The sequence below is a fragment of the Lichenostomus cassidix genome, chromosome 2 (assembly GCF_008360975.1).
Source record: "Lichenostomus cassidix isolate B80296 chromosome 2, HeHo_3.0, whole genome shotgun sequence".
Taxonomy (NCBI): domain Eukaryota; kingdom Metazoa; phylum Chordata; class Aves; order Passeriformes; family Meliphagidae; genus Lichenostomus; species Lichenostomus cassidix.
Window position 1 is genome coordinate 91,651,767 of NC_139482.1, and position 26,052 is coordinate 91,677,818.

Here is a 26,052-nt window from a genome sequence, read left to right on the forward strand (position 1 = left end):
GCAGTGTGTGCTGTGTATCAGCAATTGTGGTGATGGTCCATTTCCTCCCATGCATGCACCATAAGGCACTGGAAAAAAACTCTTTCCTTTGAGTTCTTCAAATGTGAGTTAACATAAAGTGTCAATTATTTACATCCTTTGATAAGGAATTGATATGTGGAGAAAGTTCTATGTTTTCAATGGGAGTAGCATGAGTAACCAGCTGAATCTGCTGTAGCCATTGGCTCTGTGATTCCCATCACAAAATTACTAAAAATCTTACTTGGTGCAAAAAATTTCAGCCTTCAAAAATGTACTTTTTTTTCTAATCAGAAAGGCAGAGGAGATAAAGCCCTCAGCTCCTCACCAAATACACAAAACAGTTGCAGCATGGAACGTGTGTTTTGATTTAATGGGTGACCTGTGACATCTGCAAAAGCAAACAATCTGAGCCAGACATGAGACTCTTTTTAAACCCAGCTCAGAGCTAATCAACAGAACCCAGGTCATTATCCATCTCATCCTGAGACAAATATCTATGCTTGGCCAGATGAAACATCCACTAAACCCCAGTTTCTATGTTGATTCCATCTCCACCATAAAGGAAGAGTGCATGAAGTCCACCTAGCAAGTGAGCATTGCATTCAATGCCAGAAATCCTATTTCTAGTTTTAAAATATTAAAAATGATCTTGTCCCAGTAAGACTTCTGTGAATTAGGATGGTGTCCATTGTGGCAAACTGTGCAGTGCAGATCCATAAGGGAATCAGAGAAGGGGTTTTCACAGTAATTCTCCAGGAAAAAGTAGCCACCAGAGGGAGAGAACATTTAACCCCATGATGGGACACTTCCATGCTTACCACAAAACTTGCAATAAAACACAAAGGGTTAGAAATGAGAATTGACAGAAATATAATTTAGGTGAGCTTCATATATGCAGAACTGATTTTTGGTTTTGTTGGAAAATAAAATAAGAGTCTCTTAGGAAGCTTTAAGAAAAGCACAAAAACCCCTCAGTGTGTTTTTCTTTTTCTTGGTAGGTGATTAATTTAAATGTCAAAGGAGACCAATTGGAAAATTCTTTTAAAAAGTTAAATTGAACATATTCAAGTGAAACTTGTTCTCTTTATATATTCATGTGTTTTGTATTCTGGCATAATTATTTTAAAACATGACTAAAATACAATGAGTTTGATTAAGATGGTTTTAATAAGGAGCACAGAAAATATGTCTGTACGTAATAATAACAATGAGCCTCATATTTTACAGTTTAATTTGCTGGGTCAACATCTAATGCTTTTCCCATTAGCATTGGTGTGATTTGATGTGGAAAATAATCCCGTTTCCCAACAAACTTTAGGAGATAACAAATATTTAATGACACCCTACGTAGAAACAATAAATAAATTTGAGTTGCTCTTGGACTCCTGTGGAAAGAGGTTGTGAAAATTTTATAAGTTGGGAATTAATAAATTATAACCTGGTTGTTAAAATGTGAATCACTAAAGACTCTTGACACCCTTTTCCTTTCTCTAATTAGAATTTAAAAATAAATAAATGAACAAATAAACTTGTCATGTTTAGTGGCTAACTTACTTCTCTGCACAAGTTGCGAAAGTAACAAAAGTTGATCATATATACAAGTTGCATATTTTCATTTAAAACTTAGAATTTCTGGAAAGCACAGGAGCAGGATAAAGGACCAGCAGGATAAAACATAACCCATTTATAAAAATGTGTTCTAACATAGAAAACAATTACCCACAAAAATCCCTGGAGCCCCAGATACTTTTTAATGCTCTACATATAAAACAGTCATAAGAATTGTCAATGCAATTTTCATTTAGTAAAGCACAGTTATCTCAAAACACTTCTGTATGTGCCTTTATTTATGAACACTTCACATTCAAATTCAGAATGAGCAGAAATAAACAGCATAATGATGATACAGGGATATTGGTCAAAACAAGATATGCATTGAATATTCTGTGGAGCTCAGACATTTTTTTGGGAAAGATGGGAGATATATAAATGCCTGCCTGGCCCTAGTAGCCCCCTAGGTATTCATAACCCTCCATCTCTGCTGAGCTCTCCCTGTGCCTATATGGAAGGACCAGTTGATCCTTCCAGGGAAAAGGAGGGAAAACAAACCTTTAACCCTCAGAACAGAATGAAGGCAGGCTTAAAAATTAGCTGAGTCTGCCCTTGCTAAATCAAAGTCCATAATCTTGTCTGCTTGACTGCCCTTTCTTAGCATTCACAGTCTAGGACAAGATATGAAGAAATAACATTAGTGCTGGTAAATAACATTAAAGGATGATTGGGCAGGCCTTTTATCTTCCACTTAATGTTATTTCTGTTATTTTTCATGATCTGGCTAATCCTTGTGGCCATTTTATCATCACTTGCTCTTCCTTTCCTCAGTATTGATGACTCATGATGTCATCATGGCATCATGGAAACCTGCTCAGAAACAGCTGAGCAGAACCAGGCCTTACTTACAGCATCCAGTGTTACTATCTTTGCATGTCAGATTTCTTTAAATGGTGGGTACAAGTCTTCTGTCCCTGTGAGGCCAACCCAGACTTGCAGAGTGGACCCTGTTCTGATCTTCCCCGGTCCTCTCTGTGTGGCAATCCTTAGATCAAGGGGAATATCTGGAGCCATCGGAGGAAAAGGGACAAATAAAACATCCAAAACATCCCAAGCCATAAAATTTTTAAATTCATGTTTGTATCATGTCCATCCTTTCTGCAGAAATGCAGTGTATTTCAGTCTATTTCCACACACACACATATATGTATATATATATGTAACTAAAAGAGAAGAAAATATTTTCCCATAGAATTCTTCTGCTTCTGTTACTCTTATTGTGGTTCTAGGGGTTGCTGTGTTTTAAATGATGAGATGTATATTGTTCAGGTGACCTGATGATTGTTCATTATATGACCTGATTATTGTTCAGGTCTGGACAAGAGAAATACTCTGTTGTATGTAACAGGAGCGTGGAAAAAAAAAGAAACCTGAGAACCTGTCATGGCTGAAACAATTACCTAAGTAGAGGTTGTTTCTTCTAGTCATATGTTCAGTATATTTTTGTAACATGCTGGAGCGTTTCCTGCTTTTGCATGCATGAGTGCTAGCTTAATTCAGCCAGCTGAATTAATGTTATTTTCTTTAGAAAACAGATTAGAGACTTCAAACACTTTTTGGTTGCCTCAAAATGTTTTCATAGGAGAAGGCAAATAAAAACGGATACTTTCTTGCTCTAATAAGACTGTAAATAATTTAGGAACTTTGCATCCATATAGGTTTCTATGACCAGAATATTCAGAAATTCAGGGGAAAAAAGTTTAAAACTTTAAAAGTTACAGTATGAATTAATTTCACATTTGGGGAAAAAAATGAGGCTCATTCTTGATGATCCCACATTGATTCACTTGCCTTTTTTGTTAAAAATGAAAACATATTAACTTTCATGTTTTACTATAACCCCCTCTTTATTGTATCTCCCTAGCAAAAAAATCTTTGTAACCCGTTCTTTGTAAGGGAATTAGACCTACCTGAATTTCCCAGAACATATCTATTGGAAGTATGGTAGAAAGCCACGTTCCTCTGGCTCAGTTCTCACTGTTTTTTCTGCCCATAAAAGTTTGCACACAATGACCTTGCCAGCAGCCAGCCACTTGTTACAGAATGGGCACCAACAGTCTGGAAAACCAGTTCATCACCAGTTTATAACCACTGGTGATAATTTTGCCCCCACAGCATCTCAAAAGGCAGGCCTAAGACTGAAGGAGCCACCAGTCTCCAGCTCATTGCTTCCAAAGTTTACCATGCTTCAGCCCCTCCACTGTGTTTACGATCCCAGTACCCACTTTTATGGATGCACATAGCATCGAGGTCAGAAGAAAGATTAAAGCATGTAATGCATCTTGGAAGCTGAATTTCTCAGTAACACCCCAAGAGAAGGTGGAGTTAAAAGACCACTGGAATGGTCCTGCATCCCTAGCTAATAAGGTGACAAGCAGTGTTGATGGCGTGGGGAAACTTTAATTTCTAATGTCTATGCCATTGTCTGTAATGGGTAAGCAGAAGTCATCCATAACTGTTAGCAGCTCTTTTCCCAAAACTCAATTATTGTTAAAAATAAGATTAAAAAAAATCTGGCCTTTCCTAGACTGATTTAGGAAGTAACACTGCTGACCAGGAAAGACTTTTTAAAATATTACTTAAGCCTTACTAGTGTATTTCAATTCAAGGATTGATTTGATTCTCACTAGAGGCTTGTTATCACCCTCTTTGCAAAGAGTAATTAAAAAAATTCATTAGTGGGGATGGTAAATTCTTCTGCCATTTCAGTCAATGTTGTAAGGTAATGTAGCCTGGAGCTTTGAACAGCTTGGTACTTCCTATAAAAGAGGGTATTTCTAATAAGATTTACATTTATTAAGACTACTGTGGCTGCTCCAATCTTGATCTTCTTGAAGTTAAAGGGAGAATTCTTACTGACTTAACATGGAATCCAAACAGCAGGACAATTTGAAACAAATGCAACCTTATAGCATCTCTCATTTTACTGGGATATGAAATAACTTTAAATCAGCATTTGTTCATACCATTTTTTCTTACTCAGATATACAATGTACATTCTCATTCACTCATGGAGACACTTGGTTCGCACGGTTATTTTATAATAAATTACTTTGAAAGAAGTTATGTCTGTACAAAGTACATATGATACAAGGCACAAGTAAAGGCACTTGACTTAGAACAAGTATAGCCTTCCAGGCAAATTAGTATTTTCTTTCAGCAGCTGGGCAAAGCCCTGTAAATTTGGATAACTAACATTAAAGTTGTCCCTGTTAGGCATAACTGTGTAGACAGAGTCAAACTGACTTATGTTTGTGCCTATACCATAATGAACACTCATTGCATTCCTCTCCCTGATCAAATACAATTATCAGAGAAAGATGTGATCATTTAAGGTATCCTCTATGCCATGGCCTCCTACTGCAATATGAAGAACAAATTTTAAGGCTGAATTTCTCTAAACACCACCTGAGTTAAACCAGGATATCTCACTTAATTAGATAAGCACAGCAGACACTGTGAAGAGGTTCAGCTGCTAAGGTGCTCTGCTGCCTTAGCTGGGTGTGGTCATCATGCATGTTGTCATCATCATCAATCTTGCTTCCTTTTAGGGAGCTATGGGTTCCATTACACCACCTGACAACAAACCTAACTTCATAATACTTACTTAGGTTGAAGAGAACTTACCTTACAATGTTCTTTTGAAGAATTCGCCTTTTTCTGCCAATAGACTCTACATGAAGCTGCTGAGCTTAAAATTAAAGACTTTGCATGCTGAATTTACTCACATGTTTAGAGAAGACAGAAAGTAAAGACATCAGTGGACTCTGTAGCAAGTCAGACTATTTCTGCTGCTGATGGACATTTATTGTGGCTGCCTGAAATGTCTTTTTACTTATGGTATTGGCTTGTAAGAAGAAGAAGAACTTGGTGTGTCATTTTCACTCCCCTTTCTCTCTTTGAGAAAGATCATTAGGTAGTTTCAGGGTACCTTATTTCTCTTACAACGTGTAAAGGACCAAGAAAAATTACAAAGTTCATCTGTATCACTTATTCATTTCTTGGCATCCAACACTCAACTTTTCCTAAAAAAATTTCCAGCTTTGGGAGTTGCATTTTGGGAGTTGTGCCAGTTATGCATGCAATACTGAGCATATAGCATATCACAGAGTCTGCAACATGCAGCAAAAGAGAAGAGCAAACAGAGGCATCATTGGGCTAAACACTGGATTTTATAGAGGCAAATATGTATAAATAATTGGTTTTAGTATCCCAAGTCTTTCTGTATGAAGGCCTATTTTTCACTCTGAGTAAAATAGCCAGACTGGTATCTGCTCATGAGCCAAGTCACACACTTTTATTTCTATTGTGAACAAGAAAGAGCTTACAAACAAAGATTTAATTCTTTAGCTGAATAAATAGTTTCTTGGCAGCAATTATAAGGGCCTCAAAAAGCCTATTATGCTTTGATTATAATTATAATTCTCATGGAGTCATCAACTCCTATAGCAAGGACTGGTATTTTTTAATAATGAAGAACTGAATTTTTAGCCTTGACGAGTCGTCTGCCCAGGACTGCAGAAATGTATCAAGCATACAGCTAATGTGAATGAGTGTTCTTCTGCATTGCCATTATTATTGTATAGTTTGGGGGAATGAAGTGTGTCTATAAATGAGCAAGCTGCTTATAGCAAATACATAATTTCAGTGTTAGTTTTGTTTCCAAATTATCCATAGATGACAACTCAGGATGCTTTTGGAAAAATTACCAGTGTTTTAAGGTATTGCCTCAGCTCTTTTTCAGCCATTTCTGTATCTGTTATGCTCTTTCTTACTCAAGTTACCCAGTTACTGGACTGAATGCAAGGAGGATTAGTCTGGCAGATCTGGTCCATTCCTGTGGGCACAGCAGCTTTCAGTAACCCCAGCAGTTGGGCAAACACTTGAGGAAATGGTCAAGACTGATACCTGGCTGTCACCACGGCAAATATTAATGTATGTGTTTTGAAGGCAATGTTTTAAGTTCAGCGAGCTGGCATTTTTCAGCACATTTCTGTCAAATAACTCCATAGCTGCTGCATCTGAGATGCTGCAGTGCTGCCACAACCTTACTGACAGCTTTTAGGAAACACTTGAGTTCTGAAACAGCTTGAACAGTATCCAGGAAAGTTGGGAACCCCAGGAAATGCATTAGTTCTTTGTGTCTCTTTTAAAATAACATTGGATTGACATTAAAAACAACATTCTTTCTGGAGTCACAGTGTTAGACTGTGGCCTCAAGCCATGACCATCATTGGCTATGAAGCAGAGAAGGATCAGCACGAGTAGACCTGGAAGCTGTGTTATTAAAGGAATCTGATCAGCTGAGCCAATATGTCTCTTGGAGATTCAGAGCAGAACATAGAAGAACACTTTGTGCCAAATCAGTCATTAACTCTTACCTACTCCATCTCACCAGACCTCTTTTAGGAAACAACGGCAACAGCAGTGCTAGTACCCTCACATTTTTACACTCGGACACTGCACAAAGGCATGAAAGTCCCTGCCTCAATGCTTCTTGGAGCCAACAAGGGGCTTCCAACAAATCCCAGGAGAAGGAAGGACTCTGCATTTCCTCTCTCTCCGTCTCCCCTCTCATGCATACATATATATGTATGCACAATCAGGTCTTTATTTACTGGGAGTTGAATTTACAACACATTAAAACAGTGTGTGGTTTGTACAGAAAGTGATAATACGGATTTAATTAGTTTGATCTTGCTTTCTGTGCTAAGGCTGAGTGTGTTTAAATTATTTTTGTGGCATTTCTTCCTTATTTGCTTTGTATGTATCATAAATAATAACACAATAAGTTTTCAGATGTCTTTTCTGGTGGCTATTAGGCTGTGAAGCAAAATGGGAGTGCTCAGTGGAGGACTAACAATAACTTTATTGTTATACTGCATTTAATTCCAAACAAATCTGAAATCTAGATGACTTTACAAATATTAATCCTCTCACCCATCCTGGAAATGCTGACACTTTTTGCATATGTCTGTTATGAAAACAAGTTCAGAAAAGCACAAGACAACTACCCATTTAACCCATTTAACCTTACCTCGTCAGCCAAAATCTCAGTGACTAGTCCAGGCTAGTTGTGCCAGCTTTTCTTAGTGGAAAGCTAATATAACTCAGCATCCACCTCTGGGATCAGCTGCATTAACCCAAAGGAAAGGACAAGAACACATAGCCAGGATCAAAGAAACGTGTCAAGACTCTTTTTCAGGACAATATAACTTTGGATTAGTTTAAGCCAGCTCTAAAAATCTCACCTGCTTGTTATAGGTGAACCCTGTAACAAGCTTGTTAAAGGAAACCCCTTGTTTCCTTTTCAGGTGTGTTTTACTTCCCTCCCCCCCCCCCACCTTACAAGTCCCCAAGTCCCTTGTATTTACCTCTGCAAATTAAGACAAGAAAATATCAGGCAGATCACCTGAGGGGTGTGATATTTATAAAAATAACATTTAATTTGCTGTTTCTTTGCAGGTAAGAAGAACAAAGACATATTATCAATATTATGTTACTCAGCATAACAGAGTGGATGTTGACCAGCTGAGAAGATTTCAATATACAAAGTAGAATCAAACTGAGAACAGGCAAATTGAGAAAAAACAAAAGAAAATAGGAGATATTCTGAGAAGACTTGAAATTAGCAGAGCTGAAATTAAAGGAAGCCCTTCAAACCAAAGAGGTTTCTGCTCTCAAAATGTACTCCAACATCTCACTCGATGTTGTTTCCTCGCTGAGACAATGGGGAATTTCAGTGACCTGTGTTGCCCCTAAAGGATAAGCAATTCTCAAATACATTGTGTGGGCTTGGTAAGACTTAGCAGCATGTTTCTTTGCCTGGGAAAAGCCAGTCTAGGGCTACTGCAGGGTTACAGGGAAGAAAGAAAGAGTTATTGTTGGGGACACCACTAAGATTCAATTTGTCATTCTCAGGGAAGATGATGTACTGTTGTAAGAGACTGATTACTGAAACTTGAAGAAACTGATTAAAATGTCCCTAAAATATTGGCACAAACTTTGACACAAAATAAAAGTCCTGAGAATTACAGCAAATACTATTAAAAGTTACTACAGGTGAGAATACGGGAAGTGCAAATTTTTTAAAAAGTACAAAGGTAATCTATAGCTATACTGTGGAATAAAGGAGCAAGGGGGTCACTTTTTTTTAAAGAAAATAGCTATCCATTCTGAAAAAATTCTGTAGGAATGAGCTCAATGAAAGGTCAATGAGAATGGAACTCAGGAAGAATGAAGAACATAAATAATAGACATAAATATATATGCAATTTATTTAGTTGTATCCAATACAAGGCGGATATCAGTGTTTACCTAAAAGCACTATGTAGACAAACTATGGGGAAAAAACATTTATTATTTTTTACTTTCATGAAAAATTTTGGAGGCATGTATTAGAAATATTTCACTCAGTTTTCTGAGAAGACAAACCTCTGTTTGATATAAAGTTAAATCTAAATTAATAAAAAATTTTTTCAGCTTTTTTTTTTAATAGGAGATTTTCATCAGGAAATTTGAGTCTTGGTAAGTCAGAGCAATAGATATTAACATAGTACTTGACTAGAAATTCACTCTCTCCTACTTAATCAAACCAGGCTGACCAAGTTGGTGTTCAGTTCACAGAACTCTTCATCAGATGTTGAAATTTGTGTTCTTTCTACCTGCACATCAGATGGAGCACAGTGACAGCAACCTTAGCCAAGGGCTGGTTTCTCACAGTTCTGCCACAGTCCACTGTCTGAGTTCAGGGCATGACCAGGCATCCATGATCAGGAGTGCCTGGAGGTATCACATGAAACAGACAGTTTTTGGGGTACTTTGGTGAGGAACTCCACCCACAGGGTGTCTCTCCTTCTTGGGTCGCTAGTTTGTGGAAATGAATTGGAGGAAACTGACTTTGGAGCTGTTATCAAGGACTGTCTTTTGGCATTCCAGGGCCATCACCCAAGTCCTTTTGAATTTTAGAGACTGTCCTCTATTCATGGCAGGGGAGCACTCTCTAGACTCTAGCCCAGGCCATGGCTTGTTCTACATAATGGGACAAGAAACAACAAACAAGATAGGAAACTATGAACTAGGAACAATGATCTACTTCCCATAGACAAGATAATCTTCCCAAGGTACAAACTGTTGTGTCCTGTGACCAATTAAAAAAAAAAAAAAAAAAAAAAGCACTTGTACTGCAGTTGTAGGATTTGCTTTATAAGGATTTTGTCATCTCTTTTTGCATCAGGACTACTAAGCCCCTAGGAGACATTTTCAAGACAGTCTATGCAGAGTAACTCAATGGCAGATTACAAATTTATGTGCTGAATTAGTACTGAGAGAGGCTCAGTCTTTAGAGGCCTAACTAAACAGAAGTCAGAACATGGGAATTTCATGCTGTATATGCATTTTATTAACTTTGATACTCAATATTCAGGTTAGTGTGCTGTCTAGTGCATTGTGGAAGTAACACTTCATATTGTATTGCAGATAAATACATGGAAATACATTTGCTTTCATATTAAAAAATTCATTATTGGCATAAAATCAGGATTTTAATAATTTGAAGTTTCCATTTATTTCCTTGGGCACTAAATTCAGTTGTAATGATAAAGCTTTTTCTAATCTGCCACAAATATTATTAACAGTCCTCCCTTTATCTCTGTGTCTTCTCACCTCCTTGCCCAGACAACCACTTCTCCTTTGCTTCATGGGCCTCTACTCCTGGAAAGACCTTTTTCCCTGGTACTTGGCTTTGAAGCTACCTCCCTGGGGATGTTCATCTGATGCTCTTAACAAAAATAGTCTAGCATTCTGGGAAACTTAGATGCCTTTGGGTTTCACCACAGACTGAGATCCAAGTTTTTCTTAGATTCATTAACCTTTTTACAGGGACTTTGTCCCATCATAAAAACCCAAATTACTGCTAACTTTCATTATCAAGGACCACAGGAACCCAATGGCTTCATGACATTTCCACAGAAAACAGTTTGTAGTGATAGTTTCTAAATTCAAGTAATCTACAAGCCTTGTAGGAAACTCTGGGGATGTGCACATATGCAAATCATAAACAGAAAAACTTTCTGCCTACATATAGTACTCTTAGATTTGTTTTGTTTTAGCCTTAGGTCTTGTATTATCTGTAGTATTGTATGAGTTTTAACTTACTTTTAGGAATTTTGCTCAAAGCTGTCTATCCTACAGCACAAATGTTGTCACATGGTTTCATTTTATCAGCTGTGTGCACACATTTTGCCATTTTTGGTGCATCTTTCACAATCAGCTATTCCAATAAGTACTATATCATTTATGTCTGACTCATTAACCATGCAGACATTTCTGTTTCACTTGGTTTTGCTCTTAGTAAAAAAAAAAGTTTTATCAAAAAGGTAAAGCTGAGCAACTAATTTACATCAAACACTTTATCTTCCTTTTCCTTCTGGGAAATCTATGACCAGATTGCACCTATTTCTCAATTATTAATTATTTATACTTTTCCAACACCGACTAATTCATTTATTACTATATGGATTAATTACAGATACCCTAAGCAAAAATTAATTTCCTTCACTCTATAATTAGTTAGCCAGGTCAGGTCACTTTGTCTCAGATCCCTGGGCCATGTCATGCGCAAGCATTCTTTCCTCTGAGAAATGAGAATACTAGTGCCACTAAAGTGGACAGCCTGTGAATATTCACAGAAATACACAAACTGTTTTTTTCCAGGTAAATTGACTGTGTTTTGGGTAACAATTTTCATTCACATTTATACGTCAGGTTGTGAGGGTGTTAAGTGTGCAGTATGGAAGTGAGACCTTGATTTGTACATTAGGGTATGAGGCACTTTTTAGTATCTGCAAAAGGTCTGAGTGACACAAAATTCAGTATTTAGCGTCTCCCGAGTGTGGGTCTCAGATGTCACCCTCCCTCAAAAAAAGTTCAGTGAAATCAAGGTTGAGCTATGGGTGCTTGTTCAGGCAGCACAGGTTGAAACCAAGGCACATCTTTCTGCCATGGTTTAACCCCAGCCATTCACCAAGCTCCAGGCAGCCACTCCTGCACTCCCCCACCAGCGGGATCAGGGAGAGAACTGGAAGGGTGAAAGACAGAAAACTTGTGGGTTGACATAAAGACAGTTTAATAGGGAAAGCAAAAGCTTCACACACAAGCAAAGCAAAATAAAGAATTCATTCACTTCTTCCTATGGGCAGGCAGCTGTTCAGCCATTTGCAGGAGAGCAGGGCCTCATCACATGTAATGGTAAGTTAGGAAGACAAATGTCATCACTTCAAATATCCCCACCTTCTTCTTTTTCCCCCACGTTATATACTAAGCATGATGTCATAGGGTCTGGAATATGCTTATGGTCAGTTGGGGTCACCTGTCCAGGCTGTGTCTCCTCCCAGTCTCCCACACATCTCCAGCCCCTTGCCAGTGTGGCAGTACAAAAGCAGAAAAGGCCTTGGCTCTGTGCAAGCCCTGCTCAGCCATCTCTGTACTATCAACCCTGTGTTCAGCACAAATCCAAAATGCAGCCCCATACCAGCACTGTGAAGAAAACTACCTCAGCCCAAACCAGCACAGAGTCTTTGGAAAATATCAACACCTGCCTCTGCTGCCCCTGAATAAGATCACCACTCAATGGTGATCTTAATTAATTAATTAATTAATTGACCTCGATGGGTAGCAATGCCTCCTCACTGGTTTCTCTGCAGGCAGCACTCCAGGAAAATTTCTCCAGTCTACTTGTGAGCAAGTCAGAAACAAGCCTGGATGTTTGTAAACTCAGCCAGGTCTCTGTCATGTCAATTGCAGAGAGGAGTTTGGGGTGCTTCTCCAAAAGCACCACCCTGAATAACCCTTTGGTGACGGACAGCCTGCCAGTCATGGATAAAGTGCTGAGTTTCTCTCAGCTTCCTGTTTGCATGAAGACCAAGTGAGCTTTATCTTCCTAAATAAATACATTATAAAAAATATGATCAAGTACTGTGAAATGCAGTTTAATTAGTTGTTCAAAAGGATATGAGAATCTGGCCATAGCATGCAGAAAAATATGTAACAAGTACATGATTTTAAAGGTGTCTAACAGCGCTAAGGTTTCCAAAATTAAACTTTTTCACCCCAGCCCACCATTTGAGCCTGGCTGGTGTCCTCTTGACTCACTCTCTCAGGAGCAGATCCCTCTATTAGTAGTTAAGGTGCTATTAGACCTCTAGTTGACACAGAAACAATTTGAAAACTGACTCTTCGGCCTCTCAGCATGGATTTCCACTGCTCAGTTAATAAGCCAGTAACATTTCAAAGCCAAAGGAGAAAAGATGGTTAAAGGCAGAGCTATAACCCCTGTCAAGCACAAGTGCAGGAATCAACATAATTTCCGTCTTTAAAATAGGGGTTTGTTTCAATACTTGGGTTAGCCTTTTAAAAAATGTGGTTCTTCAACACTCACCCTCAATTCTAAGGCTTTAAGGCCTGGAAGTGGCCAGGCAGTGGGCAGGTTCATGCTGGAATGGGTCTTCACTGACACCAATGTCCCAAACAGGTAATCATAATGGTCATAACATAAAAAAAGATGTCTCTGGTGGAGTTGCGCCTTTTATTAGCATTCATGTTGTCTGTGGTAATGAATCTGAACAGATATTTCTACTGAACTGCTGCATAAGCTTGGCTTGCTGAAGTTGGCCAAACTGTAAGGGGAATTAATGCTTTTGGGTCCATGACCTGCATCTAGAACTGGATTGTACTTCAGGTCACATCCCAGCATACAGCAGACGGGAGGAAATTATATTATCTACTTGATAATTTATTCTAGGAAAATGCTTTGAGTGGCAACAATCAGCGAGATATTTGTCTTCCTTATTCAGCAGTTACATATTCTCTGTTCTCTGCAGAACATGGTAATATTGTGGGGTGATTTCCTCACTGTCAGCTTATAAAAATACGACACTAATTTGTTGTAGTTGGAGTGGCTCTGCTGGGATCCCTTCCAAAGCAGTCAAATACCTACATGGACTGACTTGGCTGCCTGGCTTACTACATGCACTCTAAATATGGCAGGGTGAGGCGTATTAGAGCATACCAGCCTAGTCACCATCTCCCTGCTCTTGTACTCTTCATAGTAAAATCAATGCACATTGTGCTCTCAGGCTGGGGCTATTTTTAGGTGTTATTTTTCCACTCAGTCTGCAGCTGTTTTCAGTCACAAGCTGCTTTAACTAAAACAAATACACAGTCCTTGGCAAAGGCGTGGTTGTAAAGAGCACAGAAGTGTGCACATGGATCTTGTGCCTGCCTCACAGGGTTTTACGTAGGGTGGGTCAGAGGGGAGAAAAGAGGACCACTATGTCCTGGGAAGACAGGCTAAACAATAACTATAATGAATTAGCCCAGCTTTCAGTCCTCTTCCAGAATGACCAAGGAAGGACAGGCTTCTCAGGGCCAAAGAATGTGGGAGGAGGAGAGCTGGAATGCCACCAGACCCTGCATTATCTGCAACACCTTCCTGAGAGATACACACAGACACCTTCCTTGATGAGCCTTTTGCCTTTAGTATGTAAAAGCTCCTTCAGCAGAGCATGTAATCCCATCAGCCCTACTGCATTGTTGTCATTTCTTCCTTCTTAATGCACTTCAAGGAATGGAGAGAATTGAAGGAATGGGAAGTTATCACATGGATGCCTCAGAACCAGTTGGTCTCTAAACAGGCGCTGTGGATTTTGGAGCATTTCCTAATTTCTGCAAAATAGAGCTTCTCTCCAGTTGTAGACAGGAAACTACTTTATTCTTTCTTCTCCATTGCTCCCCCTCTGCCCCAAGGCACCATTGGAAGTCCCCAAGGCAAGAGCTGCAGCTTCAGTGTGGGAATGGCTTGCTTAGGCTTCCTGCTAATTAAGAGCAGAAGAGAGCAGATTAATCCAACCATGTCTTGCTTGGTAATTGAGATTAATGTCATATTAGGATATGTTTGAAGTCAAAATGGCTTATCAGTAGTCAGCCAACTGCTTTTAGTGCTGTTTGTCAGGCTCAAGTGATGGAGACAAACAAAATGGAGTCATCGTGTTGACTGAAGCCACTCTCCTCCATCCCACTGGATATCTTCACAGTCTACTGTGTTAACAGATAAGGTACTAAGAAGACACACGTCTTGGGATGCTTGTAAAACTTTTGTGCCACATACAAACCATGAACACTGAGAAGCTGTATGCCCTCTCAAAAGTTGCTTGTGTCATAAATTATTGTGGTTATGATGGTGAACATGAGGAGATGAGCAGGCAACATCTTCATTTCTCCATCACCCCATTCAATTAATCTGAGAGGTATCACTGAAATAAGGGGAATACTTTGATGGATAGTGTGTGCTATGCTTGACAGCAAATGTTGGAGGGATTTGGAACTCAAATTACAAAATCCCAGTTGACCTCCTTAATCCAACACAAGGCACAATTCTGACATGGAATAAGGACCAGAGTGTCTTGCAGCTTGATTCTGTGATACAGGCCCTTCACAGTGAGGCTGGTGCAAGTGAAAGAAGCTTTTAGCTTTCTCTGTTTTCACTAAGCAGGGTATTTGCCACTACATAAAAAGCTAGCTAGCTATGGTGGTAATTAGAAAAAGCTGCATTATGAGAATCATTTATGCTCATCTTTTGACTCACATTGTTGAAAAATCAGCTTTCAGTAGGGTATACTGTTTTATTAGAAACTTTCTCACACTGCTTTCGCACTGTCCATTAGGAGAAGCACTGTCATCCTTCACGTGGACTGTCTAAACCACAGGTGTGAAGTGCCTCTTTATACTATACTATCAAGTTCTTCAGTAGGTTTTGTATGAAAATCAGACACTTCTTCATGAAATCAGAAGTGCCCAGATTATATTTCACATGCGTGAGTTCCCTTGTTTTTATTAAAATTAAGTTTGCTCATTTGCCATTTTCAAGCTAGTTTGAAATGAGGATCACCTTGTATCCTAGGAAACACAGTGAGAATTTTATATGTGATCACATTTTTATCCATGTTATGAAAAAAGCAGATGGTAATTAGGTGCATTATTCATAGGAAAGCTTGTTGAGCGCAGTGTCTGTATGGTTCCAGCTTCGATTAGAACTTGTTTGGAAGAACTACTTCATACCTTTCAATTGCCCCTCATTAAGTGCAATCATTACTCTTCTGTGGTGCCAGTGTGCTTTAATTTGTGCAAACCAGCATCCACAATATTATATAGAAAAAACCCAGCAAATTTCTGGGGTCCCTTTCATTCTACGTGACATCAGTGTGATCTTTCTGTCCATCTGAATTCATTATTATTATTGCAGCTGCAAATGTGCCTTGTGAGACACCACTTGGCAGCAGGCGAGGTGCAGAGCTGTCATGTTTCAGGGTCAGCACCTGAACCATTGGAGGACACCAATTCACCTACTTAGGCAGAGGAAAGGATGCTGAGGGCAAACTTAGAGGCTGGGCAGCTTCATGCAAGGAGGGCAGGTGTCAGGATTCCTGCATCTCCAAGCCTTCCACCATGAACAGTGTGACAAAGCAGAAAAGGCACAGCTCTGCTGCAACAACTGAGTGTCTTCACTAGGACTTGTTAGCTCAACAATGACAGGGAAGTAGGACCCACCACACATAAGAGCCCTTGTTTCTCACTGAAAAAATATTGTCAGCCTAGCCCAGTCTTGCACTTGGGCTTTCTCCAGAGACTTCTCTGTAAAAGAGACCTAAGAAGTCCTCACAGATGGCCCTCAGACTTGGAGATCTCCATATGGAAAGTATTTTTGGAAAGACAAATAACTGTAACTGGGTCAGACAAGGAGGTTTTTTTCATACTGCCCCTGAAAATAAAGAGGGATAAGGCTATTGTTTGTCTGCTTATGCTACACAGAGGCTTCTGTAACCTTCCACAGCATGCTACAGAGGGCATATAAGGATGTTCAAGTGCATATTAACTCTTGTATCATGCAATAAAATATATGTGTTTAAGAGAGGCTAACTGATCTTATCAGTACTGTACATGCCTGTGTTATTTATTTTGTGGTTAGGACATTAGCAGCTTCTGCTACGTCATCTGTATTTGTTTCTAAAGAAAATAATTTCAGCGTTTCCCTTAATGACAAACTAACACTCTAATGTCTTCTCTCTCCTCTGCAGTAGACAATACACTTAGACAGTGCCAACTGTGTCCTGCAGAAATAGATTGCTTTGAAGTAGAGCTCAATAAACAGATGTGAGGGTCCAAATAGACCTGGCAAAGTATACACTTGACTAAACAATGCAACAGCATATTTGAGACTGTTTTCCTTCATTTGAAATGTTTGCCAAGTCCCTGACTGATACACTAGATAGGGTGGTCCTCAAAGATTCAACATAACCATCTTCAACTCCGGTGTTCCAGAAGAAAGGCAACACAAAACTGCCAAAAAATAAAAATAATTCAAATTCTAAATCTCTGGTCTGCTAATGATAAAATTAAACTAAAATTTGCTCTTCCTGTTCTTCACTTAGAATTTCTTGAGTTGAGTAGTCAACCATTTAAAGTCTCACCATGATTTCCAGTCTAGATTTTTATCATTAATTTTCAGGCTTCCACCATCAGGAAAATTGCTCTTTCCTCCAGTAACCCAACTCAGGAGTGACTTTAAGGCTTGTGGCAATATTTTTCTTTAGTTCACACTCTGGTGCCTCTGGTATTTAGATATCTGTACTGCAGCAACCTAGCAGAATGCCAAAGGCACACCTTTCCAAGCACAACATTTCTGACAGTGTTGTCAGTCCCATTTCACAAGGGAAATAAATGTCCGTCCCTTCCTTCCTTCCTTCCTTCCTTCCTTCCTTCCTTCCTTCCTTCCTTCCTTCCTTCCTTCCTTCCTTCCTTCCTTCCTTCCTTCCTTCCTTCCTTCCCTCCTTCCTTCCCTCCTTCCCTCCTTCCCTCCTTCCCTCCCTCCCTGCCTCCCTCTTTTTTTCCCTGATCTCTCCAATTTACTGTGAAGAAACAAAATACCCCAATCTGCAATCCATTTTAGTCATAGTGATGATGCTGCCTTGCATAATTAAACAGGGACCTGAAACAGTGGGCATGGTGAGTGCATAGGCTGCCATCCATTTGTCCCAGTATCAGTATTGGTATCTAAATCCCTAGCCTCAGTTGTCTGTCTCAGCACAGAACCTCTTAGCCATCTTCTCCTAGAAAAAGGCCTGGCTATGGCAGGGGAGTTAGAACTAGATGATTTTCAAGCTCCCTTTCACCCCAACCATTCTATGATTCTAAAAATACCCATTCTCCATCATAATCATCCCATTTTCCACCTACCCACTTATCAAATCCTCTAGACCTCCTAATTGCTTTCCCAGAACACACATGTGACCCTGCTACAGGCTTATCAGCTGAGTTGAAAATACGAAGTGAAGCAAAACAGATGGAATTTCATAACCAATTACATACTACAGAGGGAACCATAGTGCGTAGGTTTCTCATTTTCAAACTGAAGTCAGTCGTCTTGTTAAGCCTCCTTGAAGCTCTGACAGATCCCCTATGTTTTCTTCATGCAGGGAGATCCTGCATGTTGTGACCATACTGAGATCGTGCTGCAGGACTAAGACCTTGCTCCAGAGAACTCTAACCAGTGCTTCACCTTCCCTTGATCTAACTGTTTGACATGTCTTGTCTGTGATGAGTCTCTTTCTTTTGTTATTACTGAGCCATCACAGTCTGATTTTCTGTGAATGCCTGGTAGTGCCCTCTTATTTCACAGCTCAGTCAAAAAATGGAGTATCTACTTGTGGTGACTCTTAAACAGGTAGGAGATGTAAGGTTCATGATCTATAAGTGTTATGGACTCATGAAAGATAAATCCGTGTTAAAAATGGGTGAGGAAATTCTGTGGCAGAAGGGCATAATTAATGTGAAGAGGAACTCCCTTGGTCCAGGCTTTCACTCCTGTCACATCTGAGCTTGTGGGAATCAAAGTTTATAGTACTCTTAAGTGAGCAGACCTGGCCCAAGTGAATTACAACAGAATAGGATAACACATACGAAGTGAGAAGTAGGCTTAAAATATCAAGAGCCTGGGAATTTTTTAGTAAAGCACTTGGATCTCTCAAAATTTTACCCACTAAATTAATTCAAATAGGCTTGTGCAGATTTGCCATGCAGATACAAATACAGTGATGATGCAGGGAATGGCCCTGTAAGAACCTGCACAGACCATCACTTTTGGCATCATTGTGAGTGAGTTGAAGAAGGGTCAAAGAGAAAGCTTGATCCTGTCAAGGGAGCTCCCAATGTGGAGCAAACTGTCCAAGGAGACCCTCAGGTGCCAGCAGCACAGGCTACTGAAACAAGACTGTGAGATCTTCAATGTTATAAAGAGTTGATTGTTCATTGGAACCACTAATCCCCTAAAAAGGATTTTTAACCAGAGTAGAGGACCCTGCTAACAATTATGTACTAGTTATTTTCCACAGGAAGATCTCAGCTACAAGATTGCAAAACAGCACCCCCTCTTCTGCAACGATTGCAAAAACGGCAACCTTTCCTCTATAACGAAACCTGCCTCATCTGCCCAACGACAGCCAAGACATGCGCAGAGTACAGCTCAAAACGGGAAGTTAGACAACTTAAAAAGCCACGAAACGCCGGACCGGGCGGGCGACAATAGGCGGAACTGTGCTTCCCCTGTCGACCCCCAGCGCTGCTTTATCCTATCCTTTTGCTTGCTGTAATTAATAAATTTTGTAATTGAACTCAGACCGATTGGCGTGGTCTCTCTATTGATAACAATCTGGTGCCGTGACTCGGATCGAGATTCCAGCACGGAGACGAGGGTCCTGAGGAGGCGCCCCGCCCTATAGGCGGCCTCGGATCCCGTCCGGTGCTCCCCTCGACCCGACGAACCTAAATTCAAAAGGATAGGATAGGAAGACCGGTCACTCCCGTAAATTTTGTGCACAAAAGTCCGGACGAAGACGCAGGACGCGTAAGTAGCTGCCATTTTGTGCAGATGTAGCCGTCTCGGTCGGGGGTGGTTTCCCGGAGTGCGGCGAGTGGGACGTGTGTGTGTGAGAGGGGAACCGGCAGCCGGATTCCCCAAGTGAGTGCGGACCCTCAGTAGTGCGGTTCCCATTGCCCGCGAGGGCGTGGGCCACGAACCAGGGGAAGCGAGTGAATACCCCACGGCTGAAGGCACTCCGGAGGATGGGACAGGGGAAGAGCAAGCCCCCCACAACCCATGAAATGTCCCAGGGTAGGGACTAGAAAAGATGGGGAATCTATTACATGACCCTCTTGGAGTAGCCGAGAGGGTCGACCAATTCCTGGGGCCCAACATCTATACCTGGGATGAAATACAGGCAATTTTGAACATCCTCTTTACTGCAGAGGAAAAGAACATGATATCAATAAAGCTCTTAACGAAGGGTAGAAGAAAGATGAGTCCCCCACCGAATGGTTGGAGAAGCTCCGAAAAGAACCTGCAATTATATTCAGGTCTAGATTCTGAGACACCCCTAGGACAGGTCCTATTGACGATGCAGTTTGTAGCAAAGTCATGGGATGATATCCGGAAGGAAATTGAAAAGATAGAGAATTGGCAAGATAGAGAGTTGGATGAGTTATTACGAGAAGCCCAAAAGGAGGTGTATGTGAGAAGAGAGGATGAGACATATGAGAGGCAAGTACGAATGATGGTCGCGGCTGTCCGCGAAAGTCGGGAGCTGGATAGGCAAGATAGGAGGTTCCCTCGGCGGAACTCTCCTGGGGAACGTATGGAGACAGGCAATAGCAAGTCGAAGAGGGACTTGGTCTGCTACTACTGTGGCAAGAAGGGACATATTAAAAGAGAATGTAGACAGAGACGGAGGGATGAGAAGATATTTAAAACCAAATAGGGGAGTCAAGGGCTCTTCTTTTTGGGGACTCGTAAACACCAGGAGCCCTTGGACATGATAATATTAGAATTGAGAATCAATTTAGAAGTTAAAAATAGGGAAATTCAAATTAAGCTTTGCCCCTTACGGGTTGAGGATGAGCAGGTGATCAATCCTGAAGTGTGGTACAATCCTGAGATTTTAGAGCGCTTACAAGCTATAGTGGTGTGCGCCCTATTAGTAGAAGAAACCCGACAGATCACCTTTAATGGAAATCTCCATGTATTTACCCCCCATAATATTAGAACAGTTTTACAACAAAAAGCAGAGAAATGGATATCCGATTCTCGTTTATTGGAATACAAGGGCATTCTACTAGAAGCCCCGAATCTGATTTTGGAAACCACTGCGCTACAAAATCCTGCGCAGTTTCCATATGGGCATCCACAAATAGAAGGCTTGGGGCACGATTGCTTACAGACTATAGAAGAACAAACAAAGATAAGACCAGACCTAAGTGAAGAAGCACTAGAATTAGGGGAGAGGCTGTTTATAGACGGATCCTCCCGAATGATAGATGGGAAAAGAAGATCAGGGTACGCTATAGTAGGAGGTAGTGATTTACACGTCATCGAATCGGGACCCCTGGACCCCTCCTGGTCGGCCCAAGCGTGTGAGCTATACGCCCTCTTGAGGGCCCTAACTCTACTGACTGATAAAGAGGGGACCATTTATACCGATTCAAAGTATAGTTATGGGGTGGTACATACCTTTGGGAAAATTTGGGAAGAAAGGGGGCTGAGGAACTCACAAGGGAAAGATTTAATACATCACCAATTAATCCAGGAAGTGTTAAAAGCCTTGAGAAAACCTTCACGTATAGCGGTTGTCCATACTCGGGGACGCCAAAAAGGGCTAGGAAGGTATAGATACGTCCTAGTCTTGGTAGATCATCTCACACACTACATGGAAGCACACACTACATGGAAGCCTTCCCTACCACTCGAACCACTGCCCAAGCAGTAGTAAAGATATTGCTCGAAAACGTAGTACCCCGGTATGGAGTTCCAGAAGCAGTAGATTCAGATCAAGGGCCGCACTTTACATCTCGAATCATTAGACATTTATCAGAGGCTCTGGGACTCCGATGGGAACAACATACTCCCTGGCACCCACAGAGCTCTGGCAGAGTAGAAAGAATGAATGCGGAAATAAAGAAACATTTAGCTAAGCTAACTATAGAAATTGGACTCTCATGGATCAAATGTTTACCCTTAGTCCCTTTTACATATCAGAACCCAACCCAGGGCAGATATGGGCATCTCCCCCTTTGAAATGTTATACGGAATGCCCTATGATGTGGGATTACCTAAAGACCATCCAAGTATTGTAGATACCCAGACGAAAAACTATATTTGTCAATTGGCAAAATATAAAAAGGATCTATGGGAAAAAGGGGTACTAACACAACGACCTCCACTAAATATCTCTTTACATCAGATCAAGCCTGGCGATTGGGTACTCATAAAAACCTGGAAAGAAATTCCCCTGCAGCCACGGTGGGACGGACCCTTCCAAGTTCTGCTAACCACCCATACTGCGATTCGAACAGCAGAACGTGGATGGACTCACGCAAGTTGTGTAAAAGACCGGTTGATCTACCGAAAGAGTAGAAAGTGACTGGAGCACCTAGAGATTTGCGCCTTAAGATCTCTAAGCAGTGAATGGACGAGTGGCAGCATTGCACCTCCTTGCCAGGCTGCGTCTGTCCGGGGTGCCAACTCATAAAGAAGTGGTGTTCAGGGTGGGAGAACGCTTATATAACCTGCAAATTCCCTGGGACGGGAGTAACCTTACCCCCTACAATTTCCCTGAAGCTTAGAAACCACCCCACAAGCTTACCTAGAGATAGGTTGGGACACGTATACAATTGTGATGTACGCATAATATGTGCTGAGGATTTTTGCCGCCTTTGTTATCCATTTATTTGCTATCGCTGTATAGTATGTCAGGAGAAATGGTGGACCCATTGTTATGAAGGTCGATCTCCATCAGGAATTTGTAGACAGTGTTGGGTGTCACAACGTAACCAAACTGAGGGGCTCCTAAAATTCTTAACAGCTCGGGGTGATATCACCTTTGATAGTGAAAGGTGGTGGGAAATTTATGCTTACGGAATTAACCCATCATACTATTGTTATCATCCAAATGAGCAACAGCCCTTTGTAATCCAAATTGTAGAGGGTCTCTGTCGCCAAAAGGTACCTGCTATCTGCTGCCGAGCGCCTGCCGTCAAGGCACAAAAGTGGCCGGCTCTCCTAGCCAGAGCTGCTAGGTGCGTGGGAAAACCGTGTCAGGAATCTTGCCTCAAGTACTGTTCTTGCTGCCGAGAAGATGGCTTACCCCGTGGCTTGCAGCAACCAAGTCGACGGGCAAGGCAGAGGAATAAGAAAAGAGGGGGACCTGCAAACCCGAAAGCCGAGGCAGCAGAAAAAGCAGGAAGACAGGTACGAGACCCAGAAAATCGGGCCTGGGACCAAAGGATTATGGAAAAAAAATTACCCAGAGAATGGGAATAAAATAAACGACCTCCATAATAGGTGGGGAAACTATAATCTCCCATTAACATTGCTTGCATTACATATGTTATGCTCCAATGGGGTAGCCGGTGTTGTAACCACACATCAACCCTTTAAATGGACACTGGTAAATTGGGAAAATCAGAAAACAATTCAAACTCCGAGCAAAGGGCTGGGTGGGACCCAGAGGCTACTACATGTGCCCCAGCACTGCACCAGGACGTAGTTACTGTAACTCTCCAAATTCATATTACTGTGCCTATTGGGGTTGTGAAACGATTGCTTATGCCTGGACACCCAGAGGAGGAACAGATCCATTTATCAAGGTAGAGTAGGGTCCATATGGATGCACTCCACCTACTTATGATTCGCAGGGGGTCTCACCAAATGGAAACTGTAAATATATACATAAATGTGACAAAACCTGAGGATTCAGGGTGGATGGTAGGCAAAACCTGGGGAGTAAAGCTCTGGTTTCCAGGACCTAGAGTAGATCCTGGGGGGCTCTTCTACATTAAAAAGGAACCTGCCCCGCAGACCCCTGTCCAGATAGGGCCGAATCAGGAACTATCCCAAGATAGTATAGAATCCCTAGCTGCCTCACCAATTCCCACCGACATGGGCCTCACCCCATCGAGCTTATCGCCCACAGGAATACCAAGCATGTCCGTAAGTAATACCCTGTGGAAAATGCTCAATGCTAGCTTCAACCTCCTTAACCGAACCCATCCAAAACTCGTTAAAATTTAAATCCATCTGAATGTAACTGGGAAAATACCCTTAATACTATTTATCTTAGCACTGACCTTTGGGCCATGCATCTTTAACCGCTTAATCGCTATTGTGAAAAATCGCTTAGAAGCTGCTCATTTAATGCCTCTACAAACAAAGTATGGGGAATTAGATGATGACCCTGAAACAAATGGCTTGCAATGGTGTGAGCAAGAATTAAAAAGGTTCAATGAACAAATCAACAATAGTGCCAAGATCTGAAGGGGGGATTGTGATAAAGAGTTGATTGTTCATTGGAACCACTAATCCCCTAAAAAAGATTTTAACCGGAGTAGAGGACCCTGCTAACAATTATGTACTAGTTATTTTCCACAGGAAGATCTAAACTGTAAGATTGCAAAACAGCACCCTCTCTTCTGCAACGATTGCAAAACGGCAACCTCTCCTCTGCAACGAAACTTGCCACATCTGCCTAACAACAGCCAAGACATGCGCAGAGTACAGCTCAGAACGGGAAGTTAGACAACTTAAAAAGCCACGAAACGCCGGACCAGGCGGGCGACAGTAGGCGGAACTATGCTTCCCCTGTCGACCCCAGCGCTGCTTTATCCTATCCTTTTGCTTGCTGTAATTAATAAATTTTGTAATTGAACTCAGACCGATTGGCGTGGTCTCTCTATTGATAACATTCAACACCACCAGATATGGAATGGCTGAGAAAAAAACTGAATCTATTATCCTGCCACAAGATTGAAGCATGTTGCACTGACTGGTGTCTCACTGAGGACATAAAAAACAACTGACTACTGTATGTGAATGGAAAAGTTGAAAAGGGACCCAGGATGGTTTTTTCAGAGGAATGTGCTCCCTGCTGAGGAGCTGTTCACACGCTCCACCTGAAGCCAGTGTGCAGCACAGGGGAAAACAAAGAGGAGAGGCAATGAAGGATGGGGAGGTTAGGGAGGGTTGGATCAACACTGCTCCCTTCTGAGCTGCACACCTCTATGTGTGAAAGAGAGGGAGAGAGAAAACACCACACTGCTCGTTGTGAAAGGTTACAGGAGTAAAAAGAAACACAGGGTTAATGTAAGAAAGATGTTTCTAGTTACTACTGGTACAGCAGTCAATTGAATGTGTGTCAATTCCCCTTCTTCCTCTGTGCACTCAATATATATATTTAGATGTGAGCAGAGACATTGTTAATCTCAGATCCCAAATGCCACTTTGATAACTGCCAAGATTTGGGAGGGGCTGCTGTAGCAACAATAACGCAACGTTATGTTTTCTGTCCTGATGGACGATTGTATGTGAAGTGCTCCTGTCTCCAATATGTACAATATTTCAAACTTTCCTGCCAAAAATAAAAATGGAAAAAATCAAGAAAGCCTTGAGGCAACAATAACTTATTTGACATCAAGTTACATGGGTTTTACATGTTTATTTCCTCAAATATTCAATTAAAAGCTTACTTACTGCGGCAGATGTCATATCACATGGTGCATATGCTCCCTCTCCAATACAGAGCAGCTTTTTAGAAATTACTGCCAAAATGTTGTAAGAACTTTTATAATGGTTTCAGGATGAAGCATAAAATGTAATAAGCCACACATTTATGTGCGTATTTTATTGATCATTTGGTACTAGCTTTCTGTTTGAGGGTGGGTGGGGGTTTTTGATAGGTTTTTCTGGGGGAGAGAGGAATTGTTTCCATGAAGAGAAGCAGAAAACTGTTGGGTATTTGAACAATGGGTGTAGGTGCTTTGTTGTGAAAAGACAAATGGAGTGACCTGAGTGAGGCAGATTTTTTGGTCTGCTCTTCTTCCTGAGTGCAAAGCACAAAAGGATGTGTAGCTGCTAATAAAAATTACATTGGTAAGTTTAGTTCCACTGTAAGCATTTTGCTTCTCTGACAAAGATCTCTGAAAACTCTATTGCTGACCATTTGGTTAGCTATTATGTGGGTAAAACCAGGCTGTTTTCCAATATCCTCATCTGATTTCCATTCATAAATTAGTGCACGTGTTAACCAAACTTAGATTAAATATTAAATAGGTGTAATGCATCTACATGCACCCATCCAAATCTAGCAGGGCCACCTGTTATATTTCACAGTGTAAGTCAGTCAGTGGTTTTCAAGAAAAAAGATGTTTTCTGGTTGACAGAGTCATCCATACTGGAAATATTGCATACTTTGCCACAGAATTTAAAATCGAGCCCTTGCTGGAGGATGCTGGACTACCTACACAAGGTCCTAATCAGCTATG

General features: G+C 41.0%; 1 protein-coding gene across 1 annotated transcript in view; it reads right to left on the reverse strand.

The window, feature by feature from the left end:
* Positions 1-14,355: 14,355 nt before the first annotated feature.
* SEC61B (SEC61 translocon subunit beta) overlaps positions 14,356-26,052 on the reverse strand; it is a 79,669-nt gene continuing 67,972 nt past the window's right edge. The window contains exon 4 of the mRNA XM_085052382.1: positions 14,356-14,501. Within this exon, the coding sequence (XP_084908508.1) occupies positions 14,399-14,501 (103 nt within the window). The 3' untranslated portion in view covers positions 14,356-14,398. The remainder of the gene's footprint in view (positions 14,502-26,052) is intronic.